At 43.3% G+C, this 21110-nt stretch overlaps 1 protein-coding gene across 1 annotated transcript in view; it reads right to left on the bottom strand.

Annotated features, from left to right (window-relative positions):
• LOC143172187 (transducin-like enhancer protein 4) overlaps positions 1-19085 on the bottom strand; it is a 180858-nt gene extending 161773 nt beyond the window's left edge. The window contains 4 exon segments of the mRNA XM_076361435.1: positions 15887-15931; positions 17303-17366; positions 18510-18607; positions 19041-19085. Coding sequence (XP_076217550.1) covers positions 15887-15931; positions 17303-17366; positions 18510-18607; positions 19041-19085 — 252 coding nt within the window.
• Positions 19086-21110: the final 2025 nt, after the last annotated feature.

The following is a 21110-nucleotide window of genomic DNA, read 5'->3' as shown; positions in this document are numbered from 1 at the left end:
TGAAGCTCAGAGAAGAACATAGAAGTGACCACAGCTGTTGTAAAGAAAGCTGAACTTATCTCAATACAGTGGGGACCAGAGGATGGCCTTTGTTTTAGATGACAGGCTGTATCAGTTGAGTGGATCAACTAGTTGTTCAAGTGGCCTTTCCAGAGTTTATCAGAAAAGCGTGAATGTCTCCCTGAGCTAGCCATACCAGCATGAGGGAAGTATATACGTGGCTCAGCCCAATATAAAGTATAAAAACTGAGCAACCAACAAAATTAACTTCGAAGAGAGCAACGGGCTTGAGCAGTCTTCAATCCACGTATTCCTTCCCAGCATTGTGACAGCAAGCATATAGAGACTGGTACGAAGAATCATGTTTGTATTGTGATCCAACTGTATACTGCAATTGCTATATTGTGCTTGTATTGTGATTTCAGTACGTTGCTGTATCACTCTGCTAAATCAAAAACCCATGTAAAGTCAAATATCTTCAAATAAGTAAATTTAGCGTTAAAACATGAAACCCTCCTTGTGTAGAATATCTAAAAGAACCTGGTCAGAGAGTATTGAACTCTGACGAATAGGAGAGAGAATGCCTCTGTTTTCAAAATGAAATCTAAAAGTGTTTTGATCATGAAGCACAGCAGAAAACTTATTCATCCCCAGGAAAGGTTACAAATGGGAAAAAGCAGTTGCCCAAGATTAAACTTTCCTAAATGTTAGGTTTGCTTCACTTTCTCCCCCATTTTAGGGGGGCGGTTAAGATTTGAATCAAGTGCTAAATGGGAGCAATTTGTTGATCACCAGAGAAAAGTTACCAAATATAAATAGGTTAACTGGATGTCCAAATATATAAACCTTAAAGTCCACACTTAGCTATCTGTGTCATAAAGAATGAGCAAAAAGAAGCCTCACCTCTACTGCCGTAAAGCAAAGAGACACAAAAAAGAAAGTGAGCAATCAAAATGCCACCTTCTCACTCAGCTCCAGGATACAAACTCACTCCAATATGCCTTATGATTAATTTTTAATTATACTGAAATTTTAACATGATAAATTACAGCTTCAACCATCGAGGTGCTACATCCTACAACCCAAACACTGAAATCAGTGCACCACCATCCAAACTCCCTTCCAGCTTCTGTAAAGAAACACCTGAGAAACATGCTGCAGTGCCAGTTTAGTGGACTTCACGTCACCTCCTTTTCCCTTGTCTCCCACTATGTCTCTCATTCTAACCCCAAGACCTCCCCATAATAATTTTTCTAGGAAGCTGTCCTGAGGATACAATGGACCTAGGCCACAGCTTGTTGCTGCTGTTCTTGGGTGTTTGTTTTGTTGGGTTTTTTTTAAACTCTCTCTCTCTATCCCTTGTCAGTGTTAAATTCCAATAGCTTTTGCTGTCACTACCTACAAGTACCAAAATGTTTTATTAAATATTTGCAGAGAGCATATGTTGGCCCTGTTGTATTTCCATTTTGGGTTCAAACTCTGAAAAGAAAAGGGGAAAGGGGTCCCTTTGCTTTCAAAAGCACATTTCTGAAACAGTAGGTCTGTATCACTAGCTATGCATGTAATTGAAACCCAGCTGATGAATTAATAACAGCCTTTCCATACTCATGTACTACATTGTCAATTGCAGGGGGTGCTGGTATATTACTGGCTACTCAGTCCTAGGGCTTATGTTGCTCTTACTGGGGTAAGTGAGGATGAGGGTTGTAGAGGTTTTCTGCATTTGCAAATTCTCCAAACAACCAAAAAGGCAAAAGACACTAAGAATCCAGTCACATAAGTGGACAGAATAAATAAATGAGAAGATTATTGTGTTTAAGATGGATGAAAGGAACATTTTTAAAAATTAAATGCTTTCAGTGATCATATAGAACATGCACAAAGCACACTACATGATGCAAGCCAATCAAAATCTAGTGGCAAGACCTATTATTATGCAGACTATAGCATAAATGGGACAGTTTTTGACTTCGGCTCAACTGTGAAATGCTCTGCCAAGGTTTTTAAACAAATACAAGAAAGAAGAAAGGCACACATTCTCATTGTCAGTGTTCCACATCTGAAGCATAACAGTGAAAAGTTTTTCTCCTTTGAAGAAGTTGAATCTCATCCAGCAAATATAAAAAAATCTCTGGCAGTATAAGATCCTGCAGAGAAACCATTTAAGCAGACCAAAAGAAAGAGGCAACGTTAGAAGACCTCCACTCAAAACTGTCCTGTGCTCCCTCTGCTTCCACAGAAAAAGGAATTACCACCAGTGTGGCTGTGCCATCATATGATAATAAATCCACAAAAAAATTTAACAAGCAATTCTGTCTAGAATATACTTTTTTTTAAAAAACAAACAAACAAGGTATTATTTTTTTCTAAGTAGAGTATGCCTCACACATTTTCAGAGAACAGGAAATTATGACAAAAGGTGCCAGCTATATGTGTATTTTTTACACCACATATCCAGCTCCCTTGATTTTATTGTGAATCTTAGGATACTTTTCACTTTACTAACAAAAAGTGGTTATAGGAGAACGCTGGAGGAAAAACTAAGAAAGGTGAGCCAAGTGCAGTTTGACAGCTTAAAATTACAAGGGAAACAAAAAGAATCCCAAATTTATTATTTTTATCTAATGATTAATTTTAAGCCAATCACATGATTTTCTGGGGACTGGAATGATTTAACATTTAAAGTTGCCAATACAGTATAACACACAAATATATAACCATAAAGAGACCAATTCAAGTTTACTGCAGGGACTATAACCTTGACTGCCTGACATCTGTGCATTTAAACATCTCGGCAGTAACACCACAATGTTCAATGCCAAAACATTACATACCTGGTCCTGGGCTAGGAAAGATTATTCCATATGTCCAAAACCTATATACACAGCCAGGGAAATACTACAGCTCTACTTAGTATTTGTGACATATTTCAATTATACTTTAGAAATACATTATAAAAAAAAAGTTAGACACCTGCTCTTGACATTGTGACGAAATTCTTCCCACTGCGCTTTACAGTTTGTGTCACCACTAAGATACACAATATCAAGGGGAAAATTTTACTTAAGAAGTACTTCAAGGTAAAAATGGAACTGTAAAAATATATAGATAAATAGAGACACAAATAGGTATTCTTAAAAACACTTCAGATTTTCACATTTTAAAATAAAGATTACTTTTTAATTCAAACATGCAATTTCTTTCCTAGACTAGGATTTCTTGAGTATGGATAGGTTGGGCTTCAAGCATATTGTCATCTGTTAGTTAATGCAAGTATGTTTATACTTCCTGTGTTTCACATTATCACCTATGTTCTGCTCCCTCTGTGCCTTGTGGCTAAATAGGTTTTCTGAAAGGCAGTAGCAACAGATGTGCTCAATTTGTAGACAGCAGAAGTGACTTCTGTAACAACTATAACCACTTTGTTTACAACCTGCCCCATGTTTGTGATATACCCAATTCTCTATTATGTCCACAAATAGTATCATATCTTTTCATTAAAAAAAACCCCAAAACCAACAACAAACAACTAAGACCAAAGTGATAACTCTGAATTCCTAGTGTTTTTCAGCTTTGATATTGTCTATTTCCTTGCTTTAAGAAACCGACTGCACAGTATACACTGTAAGTAAAACAGAATCCCTGCCTTGAGGAGCTAACAATCCCAATTATTTCATATACCCGAGTCCTTACATTAAAAGTTATTTCAGTTGCAGAGCCAAGCAGCCAAATACTTTCAAGACTGCTTTATAGTCACCTCTACAGCCTTAATTCTACTTTCCTAATGTCTATTCTGTACACTGAAAGAGGTCCTCTAGGAAAATTGGTAATGAGATCAGTGAGTGTATGTATAACTGAAAACTGCACCACAATGTACATACGAAATGGAACAGGATCAAGCTTACATAAATCACTGTAAGCCTCAGACACTTGTGGTGGGTTGGCCCCCAGCTAGCAGCCAAGCCACTTGCTCATTTCCCCCCCACCCCCAGCAGGACAGGGGAGGAAACAGGAAGAACAAGATAAAGACAGGGAAATCACCCACCAATTACTGTCACAGGCAAAACAGACTTGACTTGAGGAATTTAACTTAATTTTAAATATTTAATTACTAATTCAAGTATTGGGAAACAAAGACAACAAACATTTAAACACTTAGGGAAAGCAACTTTCCTGCCCCTATTACAGCTCAACTTCACTTCCAGACACCCCTCATCTTCCCTTTCTAGTCTTCACTCCCCTTGTTATCATCACAGGTTACACTCAGTCCCTTTGCTGAGGCAGTGCAGGAGGTTGGGGTCAGGGCGTGGTCCTCTCCACTGGCTGCAGGGAAACACTTGCTTCACCATGGTCTCCTCCACAGGCTGCATGGGAATCTCTGCTCTAGCACCTGGAGCACCCCTCTCCCCCAGTGCACAGCATTTTTACCCTTATTTAAATATGTTTTCACAGAGGCACCACATTGACTGTTTCAGCTTTGACCTATGGTGGGTCTGTTGACAAGCTGGCTAGAACCCACTGTGTCTGGCACAGGGCAGCCCCTGACCTCCTCCCACAGAGACCACCCCTGCAGCCCCCCCACTACCAAAACTGTGCCACATACACCCACGTACATAGCACATATACAGACAAATTTTCAGTGATATATGCATTTTACAGCCATGGAGATGAAAAAAGGTCAAAACTCAGCCCTCAAATAAACAAACTGATCCCCATCTTTACCCTTTTACCAAAATAATTTACTAATGCTTAAGAAGTAAGCAAACTCAAGGCTGGGATGTCATACAACCCATATATTAACTAAGTGGTCAATAAATCTCCCCTTACTCTCCAAATTCTATACTACTTTCTTAAATAGTTCACTATAAACCCCAACCTAATTTAAAATGGTTTTCTCAGCAACAGTAGTCTTGATTTCACTTATTTACATATTAACTGCAGCCTCTGCTTGGCCAATCCAGTCTATTCCCTGTACCACACAGGGCCTTTTATCTGCCTTGGACAGCATTTTCTCCAGCAGATAGAGAGATGTCAATTGATTTGCTGTCGAATATGGTAAATTAATAGGAGCAAATAGCTGAGGGCCCTATCTCGCTGCTCCACCATGCCTCGGCAGTTTTGCTTTATTTGCTCCATGATGGGCAGCAGTCAGGCCTCTTCAAGTCATTTTTTTCTTAACAACCTGCAATACTTTTCAATGGTGAAAACAAAGCTGTTCCTTCCAAGTCAGAAATCAATATCCTATTACCCTTAGGAAATGCTAAACAAGCAGTATTGGCAATCTACTTGGTACCAGAGGGTATCAGATATAATGCAAATCGTTACTACTTCCCTCCTCGTAGTTATTACAGTTTGCTAAAAGGTTCCCAATGCCATATATCATCATTTACCATTGACTACTGCAATTATGATTATGACATCTTATCAGCTAGTAGAGCCCTTTCATTTCTACGCAATTAATACTTTAGCAACACTCAAATGGCTGTTGCCCAAGTCCTGTAATAAAACTTACATGGATTGGACTGAAATGGGAAGGCATGGGGTTCTTACTGTGATTTTAAAAAGTCATTTAATTTATTTTATAGTTTTTTTAAACATCCATCTTCTTAAAGATCTGAACTTTCTTTCAAAAATGCTGAAATCCATCATTCCCAATATGTGAATTAAAAGATAGAGATTTAACCAGAGAAAAGAATCATAATTTATGGTTTGCCACCTCCAAAAACATAATCAAAAGAAGTGAATGCTGCATCCTATTTATATTCTCCATCATTCCTCTTCACAAGTATCTGTTGTCTGTAGTCAACTACAGACACTTATTTTAAGTGATAATTACAATTCTGAATTAAAACCTTCAGAAAGCATGTTTGCTTACAGCAATTTAAATAAACTGTTTACCATAACATTAAAACTGCCTAATGTCAGAAATTAAACTGAATGACCACCAACAATAAGTAGCAACGCTATATTAGAAACTTAGTAATAAACAGGCACCTTCAGACCACATTCAAATGTTCACATTTATTCTATTATTGAAATTTAAAATTGTAGGGAAATATCTGTTCATACTGTAACCCACAATCCCCAACTTTTTGGCTTTTCTTCAGAATGTGTCTATTTTGAAGCTCTATTGATCCTACTACAGAATATAAAAAATTAGGTTAATAATTTAGGCTATAACACCACTTTCACAAAACACCCCATACTTGTCTTTAAATTAAATAGCATTAGACTGGTAAAATTAGTAATTTGGATTTTTTTAAATTTTGGTAACTGAGTAATTATGTTCTCAAACATAATTGTTAAAAATTGGCAACATTATGCAGGCTTAATTAAGATCAAATCCAATTTACTAAATATACTTCAATTGGTACTAATTACATTAGCTTTCCTTTCAGAATGACAAATTCCCCATAGGTTTCACTTTTATGAGTTATCTATCAAAATCAACAAGGGATGACTGATGATGAGCATCATGAGGGGTGGGAAGAGAAATGCTTTTCCTCCCTCCTTTCCTCCTACCACCCCCCATACACACATGGGCAAACACCACTGCTGCTCTGTGCGTTTATCCTTTTATCAAATTTGCTAAGTCAGAGTCATGACTCCATCACAGCCATCATTTTCTGTTCCAGTGAAAAATTTCTCAAAAAATAAATACGCCATGGCCATGAGCAGCCAAGAAGAACCGAAGCTTTAAAAGAAAAAAAATACACAAAGGTTTCAAATATCAGGGCCATCAATTACTAGAGTACTTGAAGGACTCCAGGAAGTCCTGCTCTTGAATCTTTTGAGACATAAACCTAATAAGTGAATAAGCCCAACCTGATCTTGAGAACTAGGCCAAATTATGCCAAAGGGCAACTTCACTGCATTATTGTCTGCTTTTCCATTACAAGGGCATCCAAGTGAGTACATAAGGAAAAGAACCTAAGAGGACCAAGGCTGTCTGCCCAGAAAAACAAATAAAGACAGATATGCCTCTGTGCTTATCGTGGTTTAACCTAAGTCGGCAACTAAGCACCACGCAGCTGCTCGCTCACTCCCCCCAACCCCGGTGGGATGGGGGAGAGAATTGGAAGAGCACAGGTGAGAAAAACTCGTGGGTTGAGATAAAAACAGTTTAATAATTGAAATAAAATGATAATAATAATATGATAATAATAATAATAATACACAAAACAAGTGATGCACAGTACAATTGCTCACCACCCGCCAACCGATGCCCAGCCAGTCCCCTAGCAGCGGCCCCCCCCGGCCAGCTTTCCCCAGTTTATGTACTGAGCATGATGTCACATGGTATGGAATGTCCCTTTGGCCAGTTTGGCTGTGCCCCCTCCCAGCTTCTTGTGCACCTCCAGCCTTCTCAGTCGGTAGAGCATGGGAAGCTGAAAAGTCCTTGGCTAGTGTAAGCATTACCTAGCAACAACTAAAACATCGGTGCGTTATCAACTTTGTTCTCATCCTAAATCCAAAACACAGCACTGTACCAGCTACTAGGAAGGAAATTAACTCTATCCCTGCCGAAACCAGGACAATATCCACCCCTTATTCTATACCATCTACGTCATGCTCAAGTCTCATATTTTCCAGTACATTTTCATTAATCACCACCCCCCTTTCTTTTTTTTATATATATATACACACACACACACACACACAGAGATATCGTTCCCTTCGTCTGTGGGCCATCCCTCTAAAATGTTCGGTGAGTTCATTTAGTCCATGACTTTGGGCTCCATCTGTCATAATAATCTTCCAGGGCAGGAAAAATGGAGATGGTATGTGGTGTTGGATTGTTTCATGTTGAAGTCAGTTCTGGTACCATCATCACTGTGCTTTGCTTGGTTTCACTGAAGTTATTCTTCATTAGTCTGGGTGATTCTTATTGTAATAACATTAGTATGGCATATAATATTATTAGTATATCTGTGTATTATTAGTATAATTATTATAACTATAATTAGTACTTAACATCACATAATTCAGATCATTGGCTATTCTCACCCAAAATCAAATCCCCTTGAGGTACACATCGGACTTCCCCATCCTTCCGCATTATCCACCAAGTGCACCCAGGACCTTGAGCAAAAGCAATCCCACGGATGGGTTTGCCTCTGCCTGAGGCAGGAATAACCCAGACTGTCTTCCCCAGCATATTTTTTATGTGCACTACAGGGACTTTATCCCCTTCTACAGTACGTAAAAGTTCTGACTGGGCAGGGCCTGCTCGATTGGCAGATCCCCGAGTGTTGACTAACCAGGTGGCCTTTGCTAAATGCGTATCCCAATGTTTGAATGTCCCACCACCCATTGCTCTCAGCGTAGTCTTTAACAGTCCATTGTATCATTCAATTTTCCCAGAGGCTGGTGCATGATAGGGGATGTGATACACCCACTCAATGCCGTGCTCTTTGGCCCAGGTGTCTATGAGATTGTTTCGGAAATGAGTCCCGTTGTCTGACTCAATTCTTTCTGGGGTGCCATGTCGCCATAGGACTTGCTTTTCAAGGCCCAGGATAGTGTTCCGGGCGGTGGCATGGGGCACGGGATATGTTTCCAGCCATCCGGTGGTTGCCTCCACCATTGTAAGCACGTGGCGCTTGCCTTGGCGGGTTTGTGGGAGTGTGATATAATCGATCTGCCAGGCCTCCCCATATTTATATTTCAGCCATCGTCCGCCATACCAGAGGGGCTTTAACCGCTTGGCTTGCTTGATCGCAGCACATGTTTCGCATTCATGGATAACCTGGGCTATAGTGTCCATGGTCAAGTCCACCCCTCGATCACGAGCCCATCTGTATGTTGCATCTCTTCCTGGGTGGCCTGAGGTGTCATGGGCCCACCGAGCTATAAATAATTCACCCTTATGCTGCCAGTCCAGATCCACCTGAGCCACTTCAATCTTAGCAGCCTGATCCACCTGCTGGTTGTCTTGATGTTCTTCAGTGGCCCGACTCTTGGGTACGTGAGCATCTACGTGATGGACTTCTACAACCAGGTTCTCTACCCAGACAGCAATATCTTGCCACAATGCGGCAGCCCAGATGGGTTTGCCTCTGCGCTGCCAGTTGCTCTGCTTCCATTGCTGCAACCACCCCCACAGGGCATTTGCCACCATCCATGAGTCAGTATAGAGATAGAGCACTGGCCCCTTTTCTCGGTCAGCAATGTCTAAAGCCAGCTGGATGGCCTTTACTTCTGCAAATTGGCTCGATTCACCTTCTCCTTCAGCAGTTTCTACAACTTGTCGCATAGGACTCCATACAGCAGCTTTCCACCTCCGATGCTTTCCCACAAGACGGCAGGACCCATCAGTGAACAGGGCATATTGCTTCTCATTTTCTGGGAGTTCATTATACATTGGGGCCTCCTCAGCACGCGTTACCTCCTCCTCTCGCGATATTCCAAAATCTTTGCCCTCTGGCCAATCCATGATCACTTCCAGGATTCCTGGGCGACTGGGGTTTCCTATTCGAGCCCGTTGTGTGATCAGTGCGACCCACTTACTCCACGTAGCATCAGTTGCATGATGTGGACAGGGGACCCTCCCTCTGAACATCCAGCCTAGCACCGGCAGTCGGGGTGCCAGGAGGAGCTGTGCTTCAGTGCCAATCACTTCTGAAGCAGCTCGAACCCCTTCATATGCTGCTAATATCTCTTTTTCAGTTGGAGTATAGCGGGCCTCGGATCCGCTGTATCCCCGACTCCAAAACCCTAGGGGTCGACCTCGAGTCTCCCCTGGTGCTTTCTGCCAGAGGCTCCAGGTAGGGCTGTTCTCACCGGCTGCGGTGTAGAGCACATTTTTTACCTCTTGCCCTGCCCGGACTGGCCCCAGGGCTACTGCATGAACTATCTCCCGTTTAATTTGTTCAAAAGCTTCTTGTTGCTCAGGGCTCCATTTGAAATCGTTCTTCTTCCGGGTCACTTGATAGAGAGGGTTTACAATCAGACTGTAATTTGGAATGTGCATTCTCCAAAAACCCACGACGCCTAAGAAAGCTTGTGTTTCCTTTTTGCTAGTTGGTGGAGACATGGCTGTTATGTTATTGATCACATCCATTGGGATCTGACGACGTCCATCTTGCCATTTTATTCCTAAATACTGGATCTCCTGTGCAGGTCCCTTGACCTTACTTTGTTTTATGGCAAAACCGGCCTTCAGCAGGATTTGGACTATTTCCTTCCCTTTTTCAAAAACTTCTCCTGCTGTGTTGCCCCACACGATGATGTCATCAATATATTGCAGGTGTTCTGGAGCTCCACCCTGCTCCAGCGCAGTCTGGATCAGTCCATGGCAAATGGTAGGTCTGTGTTTCCACCCCTGGGGCAGTCGGTTCCAGGTGTACTGGACGCCCCTCCAAGTGAAAGCAAACTGTGGCCTGCACTCCGCTGCCAAAGGGATTGAGAAAAACGCATTAGCAATATCAATTGTGGCATACCACTTGGCTGCCTTTGATTCCAATTCATACTGAAGTTCTAGCATGTCTGGCACAGCAGCACTCAGCGGTGGCATGACTTCATTTAGGCCACGATAGTCTACTGTTAGTCTTTACTCTCCGTTAGACTTCCGCACTGGCCATATGGGGCTGTTAAAGGGTGAGCAAGTCTTGCTGATCACTCCTTGGCTCTCCAGTCGACGAATCAGCTTATGGATGGGAATCAGGGAGTCTCGGTTGGTGCGATATTACCGCCGGTGCACCGTGGTGGTAGCGATTGGCACCTGTTGGTCTTCGACCTTCAGCAACCCCACAACAGAGGGGTCCTCCGAGAGACCAGGCAAGGTGGACAGCTGTTTAATTTCCTCCGTCTCCAAGGCAGCTATACCAAAAGCCCACCGGTACCCTTTTGGGTCCTTGAAATACCCTCTCCTGAGGTAGTCTATGCCAAGGATGCACGGAGCATCTGGGCCAGTCACAGTGGGGTGCTTCTGCCACCCATTCCCAGTTAGACTCACTTCGGCTTCCAATACAGTTAGCTGTTGGGATCCCCCCGTCACCCCAGAAATACAGATGGGTTCTGCCCCTATATAGCTTGATGGCATTAGGGTACACTGTGCACCGGTGTCTACTAGAGCCTTATACTTCTGTGGGTCTGATGTGCCAGGCCACCGAATCCACACAGTCCAGTAAACCCGGTTGTCCCTTTCCTCCCCCTGGCTGGAGGCAGGGCCCCTCTAATCCTCATCACAGTACTCGTTTCTCATTTCTTGTACGTACGGGTCAGAAGTTTCTTCATTAAGATCAGGAGTAAGATCAGCCCTTCTACTTTCTCTGGGGAACTGCCCGCTGGAAACTGGAGCAGCAATTTTCCTGGAAGAACCTCTTTCTGTGATTGTTTTCCCTTGCAATTCGCATACCCGTGCCCCTAGGGCTGCAGTAGGTTTCCCATCCCACTTCCTCATGTCCTCTCCGTGGTCACGCAGATAAAACCATAGGGTGCCCCGTGGTGTGTATCCTTTATATTCTCTCTCTTGAGCAAAAGAACGCTTACTTCTAATAGCCGAGATACTGGTCCGTACAGGTGAGGAGTAGGACCTATCCTCTCTGAGTTGCTGGATCTCCCGGGACAGTTTTTCGGACAGTTTCTCCACAGCCGAGACGAGGGAGGAAGAGAGACTTTCCTCATATTGCCGGAGTTGACCAGCCAATTCATCCACCGTTTGTTCTTCTCTGTCTTTCCAGGTCATCACTGCCAATGAATTGGCGTATGACGATGGTGATCTCCTTATAAACTTCCGCCACATGGGTCGTGTGCACTTGACTTCGTCTGGATCTTTGGATAGTTGTTCATTGCTCAGGTCATCATAAATCACCTCCAGCACAGCTAATTCTCTCAGAAACTGGATACCCTTCTCCATGGTGGCCCACTTGCTTGGGCGACATATGACATCTTCCTTAAAGGGATACCTTTCCTTCATGCTTGACAAGAGTCGCCTCCAAAGGCTGAGGACTCGTGTCCCTTTTCCAATTGCTTTGTCAATGCCCCCTTCCCTAGAAAGGGATCCCAGCTGCTTGGCTTCCCTACCCTCTAATTCCAGGCTACTGGCCCCATTATCCCAGCATCGGAGCAGCCAGGTGACAATATGCTCACCTGGACGGCGGCTGAAGTCCTTTCGCATATCTCGTAGCTCACTCAGGGATAGAGATTGGGTGGCCACTGCCTCGTTTATGAGTTCTTCCTCTTCCTCCTCCCCAATCAGCGGCCGGCTCTCCTCCTGCTGTTCTCGTGATGGCCCTTCTCCAGGGTCATCTGTCTCGTACAGTTCTTCCTCCGGTTCCCTTTTAGAAGCAGCTTCTTCCTCCCTTACTAAACGAGCTGACTTCCGCTTCCAAGATTTCTTCTTGTGTACAGGGGCGACTGATACCAGCACAGGCTGGTTCTTTGGTTCAGCCACAGGGCGTGTCGCTGGGGTCTGAGTGGCCGCAGTGCATGTCACCGGAGTCTGAGTGGCCGCAGGGCATGTCGCCGGGGTTGGAGTGGCCGCAGGGCATGTCGCCGGGGTTGGAGTGGCCGCAGGGCATGTCGTTTTACTGTCAGATCCAGAGACCTTCTCTTCCCTTTGAGGGCACTGAATGGTGTTGAACAGGGCTCGGTATGCATGGGCCAGGCCCCAGCACGTTGCCATGATCTGCATCTCTCTGGATGATATTCTTAAATTGCTTACCAACTTTAGACAAAACCGAAACAATATTCCCAAGAAGTATTAATAGAAGTATCTTAACTACCCAAGGATGTTCAAAATACTGAAAAGTTACTGCAATTGCTAGTTGTCTCCACGAAATGGTATCCGTGGTACAGTAACGGCTTCATTGCGAAACTTACATACCACACTAACGTCAAGGTCAATGTTCTAAAAACAAACCTCACAAGCGAGACATCACTAATCACTGCAGACCACAGCAAACTGCAAAACCCAGCACCAGTCTTTAACATGTACAGCAGGAAAAAGAGCATGATGCAGATTATACAAATCAATATCGAGAACAGAGAAACCAACATTGTGACCCACAACTACTAACAGATATAAGTTCCTTAATACACTCCGGTTAATCTGTTATTATCTCAAACCCTTCGTGCCCCACGTTGGGCGCCAAAAAGGACTGTCATGGTTTAACCTCAGTCGACAACTGAGCACCACACAGCCGCTCGCTCACTCCCCCCACCCCCGGTGGGATGGGGGAGAGAATTGGAAGAGCACAAGTGAGAAAAACTCGTGGGTTGAGATAAAAACAGTTTAATAATTGAAATAAAATGATAATAATAATAATATGATAATAATAATAATACACAAAACAAGTGATGCACAGTACAATTGCTCACCACCCGCCGACCGATGCCCAGCCAGTCCCCGAGCAGCGGCCCCCCAGGCCAGCTTTCCCCCAGTTTATGTACTGAGCATGACGTCACATGGTATGGAATGTTTCTTTGGCCAGTTTGGCTGTGCCCCCTCCCAGCTTCTTGTGCACCTCCAGCCTTCTCAGTCAGTAGAGCATGGGAAACTAAAAAGTCCTTGACTAGTGTAAGCATTACCTAGCAACAACTAAAACATCGGTGCATTATCAACTTTGTTCTCATCCTAAATCCAAAACACAGCATTGTACCAGCTACTAGGAAAGAAATTAACTCTATCCCTGCCGAAACCAGGACAGTGTTAAAGTGAAAAACAGGAAAAAAAATTCACTATATAGGTGGTTTGCAGGGCTGTTTGTATTTCACAACGTAATAAACTGCCCTCAGGATTTTTGATGTGATTGATTTTAGAAAGCAAAAAGTGAATCACTCAGTTTCAGCTGGATAAAATCAGGAAGGAAGAAAAGAGATTTTAAGGTGGAAGACTAATAAAGCTTCAAACACATCAAATGAAACAACACTATAGACAAAAATTGGGTCTTAACACTGCAATCAAAACAAGATGGGAAATATTTTGTAGTTGCTAAAACAAAAGGAAAAAGAAAAAAAATGCTGTGGCAATAGAATGGTAAACATGAAAGACAAAACTAACATCAGATTTAAGAACGATATAGAACATGTTTTTAGTTGCAACTAATTTCAGTCAACATCTGACAAAAATATTTTTGCATGAGTACAATAATTACATTACTAAATTGAACAGAAGTGACAGTAATGGAAATGGTGTTTAATTAGAACTCAGTCCTTTGCAATCCCCACATTTATTTGTAAATAAGTATTTAATTTTTCCAGAATATCATTGACGTCTCCATTGCCATAATTGCATACAACTTCTGAAGTATTTAGAAATAAACAAAACCAAAACCCATTTAGTTTTCCTCAAAACAATATAATTACACATTTTTCATGCAACCTGATTTTGTCCTATGGAATTCTGTGGAGTCAGTTTAGGTCTACATACAACTAATTGCTGTGAAAACAGAGTATCTAGATATATAAACAAGTTTGACTACAATGGTTGCTTTCAAATGCCTATGAGAATTTGCTACATAGGTGACCTGTAAGGACTGAGAATTTTATAAATCATGTTCACACCTATTATTTTAGGTTTAATAGCCTGAAACAATCTGGTTATTCATTTGAAAACAGATCCAAACCCTCCAAGAGTCAATGAACAGTCTTCCATCAGTTGCAATGATCTGAATCAGATCCACAGAGTAACCATATAGTTAGAATTTGATCAGCTACAATCACAGCCTTTTCTTCTCACCTGTTTCTTAAACACACTTCTTGAGTCTTTATGGGTAGGTATTACATCTGTGAGAAGCACATTTGAATTCAATGGACCTGTGTATATGTCCATAAAAAACTGTATATGTACAAGGTTCCATAGGTTTAGAGCTTCAGATTCAAAATGCTTTGAGGCAGGAAATCCCACCATCTTTGTATTTGTATACCATCTAGCCCAAATGGCCCTAATCACTACTGTGACACTGGGATGCTAATGGAATACAAAATATAATAAATAACATGAAAAAAACCCCATTGAACTATATGCCTGCCCTCAACAAGATAAAGAAATCCTATTTCCACAACCCAGAGAAGTTCCAAATCTCTTAGTTTGAACAGAAATGCATACAAACCAATTTTCAGATGATCTTTCTTCTCCCGGCCAACCATTTCTTTATTTTTGCAGTTTATACTCCTCAGCAATGCTAGTGAATTGCTCAACCATTAGCTAAAATGAGTTGTCAGTATTAAACTCCACCATATGAAAAGTTCCCTCACTAGAAAAGAGGTCAGATGTTCAATTCATTCTTCTCTAGAGAAAGTTAAAAAACACACATTACTGAATAAGAAATTCTAATTACGCTACCATGCTCCATCTGACTAATCTCCTCCTAATCTTGGCTTAAGTGCTAGACTTCAAGGCACAAAACTGAGCATGCTAACATCTTCATAGAAAACTCATTTACTCTTTTGAGTTTGAAAAACTAAGACACTATTTTTGGACAAAGGTCCAAGTAAGTAAGTAGCCTGAAGGAAACAGGAACGTGGCTGTACATCAATTGCCTTTGTAGTTCCATCTTAAATCTTTTGAGGTTAACTGAAGATGATAGTATTTTTCTACACACAAATACATGTCCCTTGACACCTAAAATATGTTTACAATGTAGCTGTCATTCCAAAAAGTAAGCCTCAAAGGTTAGAGAGAACTGAAGCTACAACCCACGTTCCCATCCCTACTCATGTCCACTTGCATGTGCAGAGGTGGAAAGTCAACAGAATAACACACAACAGGGAGCCAACAGGCATATAACAGATGGAAGTTTCAGGGCATTGTGGAGCTGAAAAAATATCCAGTGCACTTAAACATGCAATTAAATCAGCTCACACAGAATACACATCTGTTTTAAGACTGATGAGATAAATTATGCAGAACATTCTTACAGAAAACAAAATATTTGCTTACCTGTTTATGCATCTCTATATTCAACCCATAGGACATCTCATAATACTAAGAAGGAAGAAAATGGCTCTATTAGAACTTGCAATCATAAAAATAATTTGAAAATTCACTTTGAATCAAACATCATCTGTATAAAGATATACAGACCTAAAAACATTGACTAGCCTTGAAAAGCTCTCGGAATTTGAAAGAGCATCTTACAGCAACCTTTCCCTCCCCCCCTCCTTTTTTGCTTTATCTACATTGCTTCTTATCAACTTCAAAGAACAGCCATAAAACAAGCAAAAAAAAACCCCAAACAAACAAAAAAACCCCAAACCAAAACAACAAAAAACAACCCCCCCAAAGAACAGAGTTAAAGATTAGAAGCAGAGAAAACACACAAAGTGCTCAAGATTTTATTCCGTAGAACACATTAAAGATGCCAAAAAAGCCTAAAGTGCTTGAAACTAGACATAGAAATAGATCAGCAACCTTTAAAAGATTGGTTATTTGATATTTTAAATTAAAAACACAAAAAAGCTACAATTAAATTGTAGGGATGCAAAAAATCAAAGAACATGGAAATTCAGAGCCAAAACAGATACTCCATTCTACAGATCTCTTGTGCCTCAATATCGCAGGGAACTCAGTTCAGTGTGTAATGTTAGTACCAAGCAATTTCCAAGACTTCAGCACATCAGGCATGAAAAAGACAAATGTGAGCCTTAACATATGCTTGTGCTCTTGGTAAACAGTTTTTCAAGGTTATTTACTGTTTTTGTAAATATAAGGGTGTTATTTGTCATGTACATATGGAAAACAGTTAATCCTTCACAGATGTACAAGAGAGCTGATAGCAAGAACTCCTCTGGAGACATCATGATCCATCATGTAATTATGTATTTACAGATTTTTTCCTATGCAATTATTTAACCAGACAGACCACAACCATTGAGGAAACCCCATTCACAGCTCAGATCCCTGACATTCTGAATTTAGTAAAACAATGAGCCAGCAGCCCAGAAGCAACAGTTCTAGGAAGTGGGCTCTGGGTTTATATATGGTTCACTCTCTCAACAGAAAACAGATTACCCCGAACTGTTTTACGAAGATATGATAGTTGGGAGAAGTCAGCAAAAGTGAAATCATCATCCCTAAAAAAGTTGTGCATGCCTTTAAAGGGCTGACAAGTAATCCACCAGCATTCTGAAGAAGTATCCCCAATTGCTTAAAACATTAAAAAGCAGATTTTGCATAGAAACTAATTGCTAGTCAAGTTATAAACCCCTGAAACTAAGAATTTATAATATAAATATTGATGCAACCTTAACAGCAGCAGCACTACTATAATCTGTTTGCCTCCAGCAATCCAAATGTATGTTAGTTTCAGTATACCAAGCTAACAGACATTTTGAATTTGTTATGCAGCTTGCTTACCATGACATAATGTCGCTGCATCTCTGTCTTCTCACTGGCCAATTTTTCACATTCTAGCTTTAAACTGTTAAAAAAACCACAAACAAACAAAAAGCCAAACACATGAGCACTTCGTAATGCAAAATTGACTTTCTTCTGAGCACAGGTTTACTCCCCCCCTTTCAATCATTTCTTCAACATACAAATAAAGAAAATCTAAAGAAAATCTACATTCCAGCTCTTACTTAGGAGTTCAGGGCAGGGTTCATCCTTTTCCTCTTTCAAGTGATTTTGTGCAACATCTTCATCTCTTAAGTGAACTGGTGACCCAGTACAAATAGGAAAATATTTTTCACTGACAAAAATAAATTCCACTGGTTCACAGAAAATGCACGTGCTGGTTCATAACTATAGCACTACAGCTTGAAAAGCCACTTACAAATACATAATTTAGTTCTTGGAGGTTTTATTTAAATAAATTTTAGAAACACCTCTTGTTTTCATTCAGCCCACAGAGGAATCAAATATATATCACCACTTAAAGAAGCAATAAGTTGCTGGGTTTTGTTGTTTGTTTTTTTTCCCATTACTGATGACAGAACTGCAAGAAAAATACTATTGTTAGTTTAAGGGATACTGCAGCAAACATCAAGACCTCCGTTGACTTTTTTGTTTTCAGAAGCACACTGAACAATCCTGCGAAAAGTCATTTGACACTTTGAAAATATAATGTTCTTCAACTGAAGGATAATGAAACAGCTCACTAGCTACACTTCCAGGTTATCAACACTTGACATATCAGTGAAAGGCATGAGGGACCAAAGTCAAGACAAGATGGGCACCCTTAGCAGCATTTTGAAGAAAAGCAGAGGACGAGCCCAGCTCGGATGATTTTTCCTTCATCCACCCAAAAAAAAAAAAAATTAGAAAGAGCGCGCGTGTGTGTGGAGGGGAGGGAATCCACTTCCATCATTCAGTACCTGGCTCTAAGTGAGAGCCTTTCGCCCTGGAGGACCAGGTGCTGACCTGGAAATAGGTAGCAGCAGGTTTCAGAGGAGCAGGTACAGCCTCACTGGGGTGACTGGTCCCCTGTGCACCTTGGGGACTCAGCCAGAAGGGTCTCCGGCACCCCCACACCGCCACCTCTTCGGGGAGCCGTGGGAGGGAGGGAGAGGGGTTTGGCAAGAGCCCAGCAAACACGAGACTCAGGGAAAGTAAACATCATTACCTGTGGTACTGAGCCTGCAAAAATTGAAACTCCTCCTTAATCCGATCGCAGGATTCAGAAACGGTGAATTTAAAAGGCTGAGCGGGCTGATGTGGAGCCTGAAATCAGTCAGCAGAGGATCTTTTAATCACCCCCCCGTCTCACCCGCTCCGGGTCGCGTTCCCCCCCACCGGCACCCGGAGCTCCCCCAAATGTGATCGTCCCTCCAGACACCCCGGAGGCGCAGCCACCCCCGGCACATGCCCCGGGAGTGGCGGCGGCGGCGACTAGACACCCGCAGTGCCCCGGGCTCCCCGCCCCGACAGAGCTGCCGCCGCTAGCTCTTTCCCACCGGGACACTCCCTCCTCCGAAACAGCTGAGCCCTTGGGATGGGGGAAGGGAAGCCGCCTAGAATGAGGATGACTCTAAGGAGCCAACCCCCATCCCGGAGCGGCGCCATGGACAACAATAAGAAAATGGCTACAACTCTGCGGTATCTCCACCGCTCCGCGCCCGTGTGCTTCCTCTAGGGGCCCACCACCGCCACTCACCGGGTGCCGTGTCTGCGGGTACATCTTGCTCAGGTCGCGGATCATCCACGCCGCTTCAGGAGGCCTTGGCAGCCGGAGCTAAGGGCGCAGCGACGAGCAGGGGCGCCCCGGCCCCGCCGCCCCGGGGCTGGCAGGGCACCCCCAGCAACAGCGAGACGCGGCGGTGGTGGCGTCCCCGGCTCGCGGGGGTCGCTGCCACATTTCCCGGAGCTGGACAGCGCCGAGTGCCGCCACTCTGATAGCTCCGGCAAGCTGGGAACCTCGTGTAGCGACGGATGAAAAGGAAGGCAGGGGAGAAAAAAGTCCCTCCACTAGCACCGGTACGTGCTTTTCCTAGCGACCTTCTCTCTCAATTTTTTTCCCTTCTGCAAACTTTTATTGGTCTCGGTTGTTATCCCTCCTACACGCGTTTGAGGGAAAACAGAAGGAAAAAAAAAAAAGAAACAAAAATCTCCTTTCTTTACTAGGACGAGAGCAGGTCCTGGGCTGGAAAGGTTTAGCAGTCGGCTTTGCGCCTGTCTTTACCCCGCGCGATAATCGCGTCTCCAGAGGTTTAAGTGCAGTAATCTTTTATTATGGTGGGCTTTTCCTCTCCTATCAGTCAGATTTCACTTCCCCTCTCTTAGTGTTTGAGTTTGTTTTGGTTTGGGGCTTTTTTTTTTTTAAGAGAAGGATGAAAAAGAAAATACGATCCGGGTTGCTGTAATCTTTTTCCCCTCCTCCTCGCCTTTCGAAACTCCGGGAAGTGGCAGTGACAACAGCAGCAGCGTCACCTCTCCCACAGCACGCTCTAGCAAGATGACTTCTTTGACCAAATTTAGAAGCGGCTCATTATTAACATTCTGATACATATTCAGAGGCAGAAAGCCGCCGCTCGCGGGGCACCCTGGGAGGGGTAGTCCCCTCTCCGTGCAGGCACGCCGCCGTGCCAAGAACTGCACCTCCCATCGGCTACTCCCCCTCCGCACGCCCTTCCTCCACCACTCCACCCATGAAGGGCGCCGCCGGCTACCAATCAGCAGCGACCGCACAGTAACCGCTGTTTTGTATTTATGCCCATCATCTCGCCCCTGACAAACAGGCATACAGGTCCGGCCCCGGCGGGTACCGGCATTTCACAGGGCCTCCAGCGGAGGCACCGCCTCTCCCCACCACTTCAGGTGAAGCTTTGAGATCACTGAGGTTCCAATACCGCCGGCATTTGAACAGGGGAAACATTTGTCCAGCTGTCAATCAAAGTAACGTCGGGGGGTGGTGCACAGCAGGAGCAGGGTGCGGCGGGGGGTGGGGGTGCGCCTGGACCCCCACATCCCGCTCTGCTCTGCGCCACTCGCGGCCTCAGTATTGCCCTCTCTGGGAGGGGCGCACACTAATTAGGGAGCAACGTCTCCTTAAATGACAAGCATGGCTTTGTGTAACGTGGCGAAACTCCTGTTGAGACAAGAGAGGGGGGTTCAGGCCGATTCCGCTCCTTGCAGCTCTACATCAATTTTACGTGCCGCTGGAGTTAGCATAATTTTCCTGTGAACGGGGCTGAGTCGCTGCGCTGCTTAGAGCTGGGGGAGAGGAGGCGGGGTGGGCGACACTTCAGTGCTCAGGGAGGGCAGGCGGACAGATGTCCTTTAATTCGTTTTCCTCAGCCTTCCCCTTACATCAGGGCCCCCTTGGAGAGGAAGAGCAGGAATGAGAAACCTCGTGGGTTGAGATAAAGACAGGGAGATTTCTTACCAATTACTGTCACTGGCAAAACAGACTCGACTTGGGGAAAATTAATTTAATTCATTGCCAATTACAATTAAAAAATTGATTACTAATTTGGGTAGTGGAAAATAAAAAGACAAACATTAAAACAACAGCTTTCCTCTCCCCTTTCCAGATTTAAGTTCACTCCTCTCCAGACTCCTCTACCCCCTCCCAAGCAGCACAGGGGGGATAGGGGGTTATGGTCAATACATAATGGTTTCTCTCTGCTGCTCCTTCCTTCTCACAATTTTCCCCTGCTCTGGCACGGGTCCTCCACAGGCTGCAGGGAATATCTGCAGTGAATAGTGCAGTGGGGCACTTCTTTCT

This window comes from Aptenodytes patagonicus, chromosome W, assembly GCF_965638725.1.
Source record: "Aptenodytes patagonicus chromosome W, bAptPat1.pri.cur, whole genome shotgun sequence".
Lineage (NCBI taxonomy): Eukaryota > Metazoa > Chordata > Aves > Sphenisciformes > Spheniscidae > Aptenodytes > Aptenodytes patagonicus.
The sequence above is the reverse complement of the archived record's forward strand: the minus strand, read 5'-3'. Positions and strand labels throughout refer to the sequence as shown.